Below are 10,299 nucleotides of genomic sequence, written 5' to 3' on the forward strand. Positions count from 1 at the left end.
ATGTTTGGATTCTCTCTTCTTTTTTTTGGTTGGCTTTACCCCCACCGGTATCCGGTACTTGCATACATCACGTAAGGCCTATTTAAGGAGTAAACGCTCCTTAACAAGATTTTTTCTCGTACACAATGTTCGAATCAGGGATATGTGATTAAGGATAGATGGATCTTATTCATTTCACCACGACCCATAGTGGTTAATGTTTGATTTCTCTCTATGTTGTAAAAGGACCGCGAATATCTTTGAGAATCAAAACTTGATGCGTAGCTCCCATATTATCGACCTTGTTCAATTGTAATAGTTAGCCCATTCTTGGTAGAGGAAGTTATAGATTCACTAGAAATAGTAGTTCTTGCCACAAAAGCTGGATGATTAGGTCTTGGAAGAATCATGCTTTCACCCCCAAGCATTACTATGACATTGGACATACTTGGACGCCCACAAGGGTTTTCTTGTACGCATAAGAGACCAATGTTAATGCATTTTATTGCTTCATCTATGTTACATGTTTCAAGTAGCGATTCATCCACCAAATTGATTGCCCTCTCTTCATTCCACAGTCCCCAAGCCTGCAATTGCATCATTAATTACCAAAATAATATTATATATATTCACGGTCGGAGGGAGAGCATTAACTACGTGCCGGACAAATTCAGTAACTTTGCTCAAATTCTATATTTGTATTAAAAAAAATCTATTATATATGTATAAATATTTAATTGTAAACCTACCAATTAAGAGAGCTATGGGTCCACTGTATATGCTCCATTTGCTTCATGTTATGTGATGCACTTTGACTTATCACAAAATTTAAGAAAGAAAGAAAGAAATATAAATAAAGAAAGACTAACTTTTAAAATGTGTAGTGTAAAATAAGTCATAGTTATTTGTTGGTTATAATCATCTCGTTAAGGATACAATAAAAGTTTAAAATTCAATTATTTCAAAATAAAGAAAAATATCATTCTTTTTAGTATTGGCTAAAAAGGAAAGTTTATCACATAAATTGAGATAGAGGACTAATAAAAAATTTGTTTGTTGAAAAAATAAACACCAAATCTTGAAATTAAAATTTTTCACTCACATATTCGATGAGGTTCCTTGCCTCGTCGCATTGGTAAAATCCGGTGTTTCTTCTGCCGCTTAGAATTTCAAGTATAATTACTCCAAAACTAAAAACGTCTGACTTGGTTGAGAACGATCCATTCAACGCATATTCCGGAGACATATAGCCACTGAATGAGAACGAATTATATCACATAATCTAAGTAAATAAGTTTGTATCATATCGTAAAACATTGAAAATAATGTTTTAAACTTACTAGGTTCCGACAATTTTTTTCGTATTTGCTTGTGTAAAATCTCCTTGAACAATCCTTGCTAAGCCAAAGTCCGAAATCTTAGGGTCCATTTCTTCGTCTAGCAAAATATTACTAGTTTTAAGATCTCTATGAATGATCGTCAGCCTTGAATCATGGTGTAGATAAGACATTCCACGGGCAATTCCAAGTATAATGTCAAATCGTTTTCTCCAGTCCAGCAATGTGCGATTTTGTTGATCTTTTATGGAAAAAATTAGTATCAATTAATCAAGGTAAATTATGAAGAAATAAATAAAACTAGTGAGAGAAGCTAACCAAATATGAAGGTGTCCAAACTCTTATTTAACATGTACTCGTAAAGTACAATCTTTTCATTTCCCTTTACACAATAGCCCAAAAGTCTAACTAGATTCCTGTGTTGAACTCTCGCGATCAATAACACTTCATTCGTAAATTCTTCTATGCCTTGTCGAGATTGAGTTGATAATCTTTTAACCGCAATCTCTCTTCCTCCTAGAAATTTACCCTGATGAATATTTATATATCAATATTTAATGAACTCAATAATAATATATAAAGGTAAAGGACAACCCGGTGCACAAAGCAACTCGCATTCACGCAGGGTCCCTGAATGACCGCACCCTAAGGGGTGTGATATAGATAGCCCAATCTAATGCAAGCACTAGTGGCTGCTTCCATGGCTCGACCCGTAACTTATAGGTCATATGAGAAGACAACTTTACCGTTGTTCCGAGGCTCCCCTCCTTCAATAATAATAATAATAATAATAATAATAATAATATATATATATAGTTTAGAAAAATCTTGTTGACACACATGCAATCATACACACAAGTCTGAGAATATATATTTGAGAAAAGAAAGATTTGAATGACCTTATAAACGGGACCAAACCCTCCTCGGCCCAGCATGTTTGCCTCTGAGAATTGATCTGTAGCAGCTAATATGCTTTCAAAACTAAAACATCGAACATCCAATGTATTGTCATCATCTTCATTAGTCAAATCGTTAGGGTTTACTCTACTCTTCAAATGATCCAAAAGATTCCTTTGGCCTAAAGAAGGTGGTAGAATTTAATGAGTTAGAATATGCTATTTAAATAAAGTCGTAAAAAACATTGGCTGTGTTTGGTTTTATTCGACTTTACCTTTTCTATTTGCCATCCTTCTTCTACAATAAAAGTAGGTAAAGGCGCAGCATGCTAATAGAATTGTCACAAATGCTGTTGCAAGAATGATCGTGACTTTGAGCCTTGCCGTTGATTGCTTACGGTTCAATGCTGCTTAATTCGAAATGAAGTAGATGTACTTAGAAAAATTAAGAAATGAAAAATCAATTGCTATAATAGAAAATTTCAATGTAACTACAACAATGTGCCATCTAGTTATGTGGTTTTGAAGGTTAATTTATCTCCGAAAAAGAACCTCTATATAAAATGGTTGCACCAACGATAGAGTGCATGACGATTTGAGATAGTATAATTTTTGGAATAAATAAGTTTAACGAGTATAAGGGCTAGTAAAACCTACCCGCTTTATTGGGCATTTTCATTCACTAAAGCAACTTGAACAAAATAAAAGTAAAAAAAATAAAATTCATTGACTTCGAAAAGGAGGTCAATTAAATGAGTACTAATATTCTTTTTTATCTAAGCTTCTTTTCGGTGCATTAGCTCCCATCCTACATGGTTCATGCCGGTGCCACAAAATGATTGAGAACTACGATAGAGTCAAAATACCTTTTGTTCTTTGTAATCAATAAATATTGCATGTTCGAATAATTCAAGGAAGGGCGGACTGCGGGGAGGGTCGATTACATACCTTGGTCACTTGGAAAATCAGAAGCAGCAAGTTTGATAAACAGGTTTCTTCCTCTTTGATCATCTTGAGACAGTTGTTGCAGATTTAGGAGCTCTTTAGTCCAAGTTAAACATTCAACGCCGTCATAAGCATAAGCAGTACAAGAACAATTTTTGAAACAAGTAGATTCACATTCTGCTCTTGTAGCTTTAACTGTATGATAGTGTTTTGGTAATGTCACATCGGACATCATCCAAAACCTATCCCTAAAGGGAGCACTAGAATTACCGCAGCTCAAATTTGTTTCCCTAACACAACCTTGAGAAAAAATATCCAAATGCCAATCCGTGTCTAATCTGGGAACGAAACCAGGGAAACAACTGCATACCGAACTTGAGATGGGATTACAAGTACCAAATGCTCCACAATAAGCATATACATCACAGGGTTGTGTTGGTTGAAGAAAAATTACATTCCATTGATGAGAGCTATCCAACCATGTGAATTGCTTCATTACCCCCGTGACATCAATAACAAATCTTGATGTGACTAAAGGACTAAAGAAAGTATGCGCATAATAAACCTCATTATCATTGTTGATATACGTATAGTTAACTGTTGTGTTGGGAATGTTATATGGCACATTACTAAATCTATCTCCATCCCAAGTACCACTGTTCCAGTATTCCTCAGTTCTATTCCACATTGCCCTAATCTGGCCATTTGTTGGATTAATCTCAACAGTGTAAGGACCTGGACTAGGATCTTCTAAACTCCTCCAAGATGTAATGTATTGCATGGCTTTCGTATGCTTGTTATAACTAAGCTTCGAACCAGGCATATAAGTATTGCTAGGGTTGTCGAAACTTTGCCAGAGTAGCGGAGATGTTGAATTCGACCCGTCTCTCAATACAAAATTTCCGTCATTACCAAGAACAGCTATGACGGAATCAGGCTTCGTGTAGTACTTGATATTTGTTCTCCATATTGGTTGTCGGAACCCATTCAAGAGAACTAAGTTTCCATTCCTAACTGTGAATTCTGCATTAGCCATTTCAGGAAAAGAAAGTTTCTTTTCCCTATTTGCTACCCAAACGATTGTTTGCGGGCTTATGTTTTTGTACCATATGCCAATGTAATAACTGCCGTTATCTGGTGTGAAGAAACCCAGCTCAAAGTTTTCACTCGACGAGACAATAGTAACACCCATAATAATGGATTTGTTTGCGCCAATTCTATCTCCAATGGAAAATTCCTCTTGTCCAAAAGAAAATGAGGAATTGAGCAAGAAAAGCAACAGAAAAGAAGTAGTAGTAATTATTTGGAAGACCATAGTTAGCTGCTGCTACACAAAACTATATATGATAATCAAAGAGAAGGGAGATATATATATATATATATATATATATATATATATATATATATATATATATGAGATGATCATTTGAGTGTTTTGCCTTCTGTATTTATACGTCATTGGAAATTTGGAATAGAGGGAATTTATTGCTTCTTACGTTAGCCGCCAGTGAGTTGGGACTTACACAGACACAGAGAATCTGAAATGTCATTTCGTCTGCAGACCTTATGGAAAGATAGTTGGATAAACAATAGAAAAAGAGCTACTGTCTGTACGGCGTCAGACCACTTATTATTAGAAATAATCTTTCGCCTTTTACTTGAGAATTCTGTGTGCATGCTGCACTCAATAGCATTAGGGTCGGCTCAATATATCTGGTGTCTAAGGCGAAATTATATTGAGTGTCCCTTAAATTTATTTTATAAAATATTTATATTAATAATAAAATTTACTTTTTAAATAATAAATTAATCATTTAAGACAAAATCAAACGAATTTTTTTTTAAAAAAGGAAGAAGAGCACAAAAAGTAAAATGGTGGACTATCAGATTTTGAGATCCACAAATTTTAATTTGGCTATCATCACAAGCAAGAAAAAGAAATAAACGTACATAACGTAATAGCTTAAGTTTTGAGCATTAACGGTATCAAAAATATTTACTCCTTATAATCAATTTAAATGATAATTGTAGTTCATTCTATTAATTAACACTTATTGGTGAATATCAAAAATAAATTATAAATGACCTAATATAATATGTCGAATTACACTAAAAGAAAATCGGTGTATGAATGTCTTTGTGTTCATGCAGTTTGAGAGAACATTATAAAAGAAATTCATTATGTTGTCGATATATATAACTTAATTCCTATATAAAAAGAGTAAAATTAAAATTGAAGACTAAAGCAAATATACTAATTAATCAGTAAAAAAGGTTTATTATAATTTATGAATTTATTGATATAAAATAGGCTCAATCAAATAACAAAAAAATATACTGTAACACTTTTCTTTATTATAATAATAATAATAATAATAATAAGAAGAAGAAGAAGAAGAAGAAGAAGAAGAAGAAGAAGAAGAAGAAGAAGAAGAAGAAGAAGAAGAAGAAGAAGAAGAAGAAGAAGAAGAAGAATAATTTAAAATAAATTTGGGGACGTCAGATTTTGGGGGACCAAGGCGACGGCCTCACTGCCCAAGCCTTTAGAGCCGCCCCTGAGTAGCATACACCCATTTCTGGAGGGGTTCTCTTATTTAGAGTACCCCTTCGGGGTAAAGAAAAGTTTCGAGCCTTGAAAATGAAGAGATTTTTGGTAGGAGCGGTTTACCTCCTTAGTGGGCCTGCCTGGCGCCATTAAAATTAGATCGGTTAGTGAGTTTCACATACTAAATGATAAAAAATAAAAAGAACATTTATTGTCGATCAAGAATTTAAATCTGCTTGACACATATTGTGACATTTCCGTTACTTTGTCCTGAGTTTTAAGTATGAATTAGAAGTCAAGAGGAAAAAAGACAATTGCATTCTTATTTTTTCAGATATAATTGCATTGTTTTTTAAAATACATCCAACATAACGTTTTAGAGAGAGCCTTAACATAAGAATAAATATCTTTTTTTAAAAAGCCAAAACAACTGCACGCGTTATTATATCTCTCAATTTTTTAAACTGAAAAAACAGAACTTAAACTCAGCTTGTTTCATGTTACCTGACGTACAGACCATTGTACTTAAAAAAAAGTATACTAAATTCGTGTAATCCTTTTAAAATGTACATCCATAGTTTCAGGGACTTCCTGTCGGACATAGCTAATCTGTTTATTTTTCTTTGCTTTGCTAATCAAAGGAATTATTAAAACTTTACTAGGATCGTTACAGAGGAGAACTGAACGTCGTGTTTCAGCCTGTTGACATTTTGCAAAGTCACTCATCAACACACTTGGGAAATAAATAGTGTATGAGAATGGATATATATATATATATATATATATATATATATATATATATATATACACACACGTAGTCACTATAAGGAACTCTCTACACTATCAGGTTACTTAAATGATATTAACAAGTAAGCCAGCCTGCTTAAAATGTGACATTTGTAATTTAAAAAAATAAGACATGTTACTAATTATAACAGGTAAAGATAATTTACATCCTTATATTGGCAGTAGAGTATAGTGATACTTTTATTCTTTTCGTGAAGATATATAGCTTTTCAAACGCCAGGATACACTCCATTCTTTATCATCTCTCGGTTCTCAAAACTGAAAACAACTTAGCGTACTCGCTATGTTTCATGTTACTTGACGCCCAAAAATTTATATATATATATATATATACATAGAGACCATTGTAGATTAACAAAAGATATCCTAACCTGAGAAGAATTGCTATAAAGACCTTTTGTACATTTGATTGAAGAAAATGACCTCCAATTTTCTTTCTCGCTTATTTTTGGGCGCAAAAATTGCTAACACATAATTTAATGACTTAAGGGTGGTCGGGAGCCAATTTATCATTATCAAAACTTAGGGGTTAAATATTAAAGTTAGAAAAACTTCATTTTCCAGCACTTCATCCCCCCTCGCCCCCTCCAAGAACTTCACCATAGACGCATTTCCAAGTCGATTTCGGACCAAAAGCAGGCCATGATTGACTCTCTCATGTCTATATAGACCCCAACACTGTGTAGTTTATCCGATTCTAATAATTTTTAGTAACTTCTAATTCACCTTTTAATTTTTCATAGAAGTGTGATTTTGGGTTTAAAGAATTGATTGTTTGAAGTAAAATGTATGTGTTGCTGCTATGTCTAATTGGTTTTGTAAAACCAGATATTCTATAGCGAGGATGAATAGTGGTCCCAGTTGATCTATTTTGAGGCTATGTATTTTCATTTACCGTAACTGTCGCGGCCTAAGTTCTATAATAAACGCATGGTCGATTATTGTCTGTTTTCAGCTACTCACTGTTGATCTACGGATCAAGTTGTTTGCTTGTTGTAACAACTTGAGTCTGTATACCTACTGTTTATAATCAACTCTTTTATATGTCTACCAAATATCATATTTTATTTCTCTATCACGTACAAGTATATAGACAACTACGGATTTAGTTGGTTACGTTGGTGTGATAAGAATGGACACTCTTTGCATCCTTTGAATTAATTAAAAGGATCGATATAAACACAATCAGTTCTATGGGTTGATAAGAAACTTCAAAATCCTAGAGAAGTTTGAGAGTTGTTATTAATAAACATCCTTAGTAAACACTTATCATGTAATAAATATCTTTCTTGGTTGACTATCAATTCATAATCCCGTCTGATAGTTATAACCTCCCATCACAGGTTGTTGTATACAAAATTGTTATAGACCTCCTTTGCGGTCTATATGCAACACATGGTCTATGAGAGTTTATTTTTAAAATTCACCAAGTCTAGCCAAAAACAGATATTATTGACCGAGGCGATGGCACCCGACCCAACAGATCTTTTCCCTCGAACCTGGCCTGGCACCAGTTGGAGTGCATTCTCACCAATCCTGTGACACAAGTCAGCATCGAGTTTTGTGCCTAGCTTAAATGCCTTTTTGATAGTTCTTTTTCGAGCAGTCTTTTCACGAAAAGGTTCTTTGTATAATTAGTTCTCAAAGAAGCTAAAGGGGGAGACATTATCATCCCTCTAAGGCACCATCTTGGACACAACCTGTAATACATCTCTCTTTTTCTCTCACTCTCTGTTCTCTCTCGACGAACACCTGCAAGAAATATAAAGCTTACAATTGAACTTTCTTTAGCTCTTGCCTCGTTATTCATTGTTGTAAATCTAGTCCTTATCTTCATATTTATCATATCGATTTAACTGCAAGGTAAAGGGTTTGGCTCGATCACTATTTACTTGTCTTTAACCTTTTTCTTTTTATCAAAATAACTATTCAAGCAAATAATTCTTTTTTTCTCATAAACATTTCTGTGGAGATGTTTGGAGGCTAGAAGTGTATATATCGCATACAGTAGGGTGATAAAGAACATGTACGGTGGAGCTAAGATGTGGTTGAGTAGAGTGGGAGGAGACTCTGGTCACTTTCCAATCATGATGGGGTTACAACAAGGATCAGCCCTCAGCTGGTTCCTATTTGCCTTAGTGATAGATGAGTTAATGCGACACAAAGGAGAGGTATATTGGTGCATTTTATTTGCAGATAATATAATTTTGACTGATGAGGCGCGAGGTGATGTTAACGCTAGGTTGGAGATTTGAAGGCAGATCCTGGAGTCTAAAGATTTCAGGTTAAGCAGGACTAAGACAAAGTACTTAGAGTTCAAGTTCAGTAGTGTGACTCAGGAAGTTGATGTGGAAGTGAGGTTATATACACAAGTCATACCCAAGAGAGAAATTTTTGAGTATCTTGGGTCTATAATTCAAAGTAATGGGGAGATTGATGAGGATGCAACATATGTAATGGAGCGGAATGGATGATAGAGGTTTGTATCCAGAGTATTGCATGATAAGAAAGTGCCACTGAAGCTTAAAGGCAAGTTCTACAGAGTGGTTATTAGACCGACTACGTTGTGTGGGGAGGAGTGTTGGCCAATCAAAACTTCTCATATTTAGAAGATAAAAGTAGCAAAGATGAGGATGCTAAGATGGACGTGTGTGCATACTAGGAGAGATATGATTAGGAATGAAGATATCGGGACAAAGTGGCCCGAGTGGATCTGGTGGACAAGATGCGGGAAGCGAAGCTAAGATGGTTAAGGCATGTAAAAAGGAAATGTACAGATATCCTAGTGAGGAGGTGTGAGAGGTTGACTATGGTGGTGTCGAGGAAGGGTAGTGGTAGGCAGAAGAAATATTGCGGAGAGGTGATTAGGAAAGACATGACACATCTTCAGCTTGCCGCGGACATGACCTTTGACAGGATTAGTGTTACGATCCTAATTTCCCTCTGTAGGATATCGTGATGGCACCTAGTCTTTAAGAATAGGTAAGCCTAACACTTACTGAATAAATGAAAAAATTCAACCAACAACTATTAAATATGAAACAGAAATTTTTATACAAAGCCAACAATCCCAAAACCGGTAGTACAAGTCATAAGCTTTACTGAGTTTGCTAGAAAATTTCTAAGTACAATTGTTCCGGAATAGAAATATACTGTACACAAATAATTTCCGAAGGTGACTCCAAGGCCTGCGAACGCGATGATAGGTATACCTTGAAGTCTCCACAACAATATCTGATCTGCTATCTAACAATCCACAGACTCCAAAGTACCTAGATCTGCACAAAAATATGCAAAATTGTAGTATGAGTACACCACAGTCGGTACCCAGTAAGTATTAAGACTAATCTCGGTGGAGTAGTGACGAGGTATTAGTCAAGACACTCACTAGACAAAGTAACATGTGCAGCATAGAAGTATAAAGCTAATAATCGAAAGTAGAAATTAGCAAATGATAAAAAAAAATCAACATGTGATATAAAAAGTAAAGCAACAAGAATGCCGAGAAATATCATTGAAACCAAATAAGGAACACAGAGTACAATCAATTAATCAAGTCGTGCTAACACAAGATTCACATAAATCTCCCTTTGATACCTTATCTCATATTCACACGTCATGGGTCTCAACCCACTATCATGTACTCGCGGCACCTCATACCCATATCTCGAATCACAATCGCACGGACAATTCACGTGCCAATATCTCAATCTTCCTGGCATGATCAGAGGCTCATATTCACAATTCGCTCGGCATGGTCATAGGCTCACAATCCGCCCGGCATGATCAT

At 34.9% G+C, this 10,299-nt stretch overlaps 1 protein-coding gene across 1 annotated transcript; it reads right to left on the bottom strand.

Annotated features, from left to right (window-relative positions):
• Nucleotides 1-272: 272 nt before the first annotated feature.
• On the bottom strand, nt 273-4,472 carry LOC104210666 (G-type lectin S-receptor-like serine/threonine-protein kinase At4g03230). The gene is made up of 7 exons (XM_009759616.1): nt 3,161-4,472; nt 2,488-2,619; nt 2,216-2,394; nt 1,635-1,845; nt 1,320-1,557; nt 1,082-1,232; nt 273-566 (listed from the first exon to the last, which is right to left on the bottom strand). Exons 1-7 carry the CDS (start codon nt 4,470-4,472, stop codon nt 273-275), a joined length of 2,517 nt encoding a protein of 838 aa, XP_009757918.1.
• Between the last annotated feature and the right edge of the window lie 5,827 nt (nt 4,473-10,299).

This window comes from Nicotiana sylvestris, chromosome 6 (assembly GCF_000393655.2).
Source record: "Nicotiana sylvestris chromosome 6, ASM39365v2, whole genome shotgun sequence".
NCBI classification, from domain to species: Eukaryota; Viridiplantae; Streptophyta; class Magnoliopsida; order Solanales; family Solanaceae; genus Nicotiana; species Nicotiana sylvestris.

Excerpts from the sequence above, each read along its gene's own strand:
- LOC104210666 (XM_009759616.1), bottom strand. The coding sequence starts at position 4,472 with ATGGTCTTCCAAATAATTACTACTACTTCTTTTCTGTTGCTTTTCTTG. Across the intron at positions 2,620-3,160 it reads TGATTTTCCAAGTGACCAAG|CATTGAACCGTAAGCAATCA; the intron begins GTATGTAATCGA and ends CGAATTAAGCAG. Across the intron at positions 567-1,081 it reads CAAGGAACCTCATCGAATAT|GCTTGGGGACTGTGGAATGA; the intron begins GTGAGTGAAAAA and ends ATGCAATTGCAG.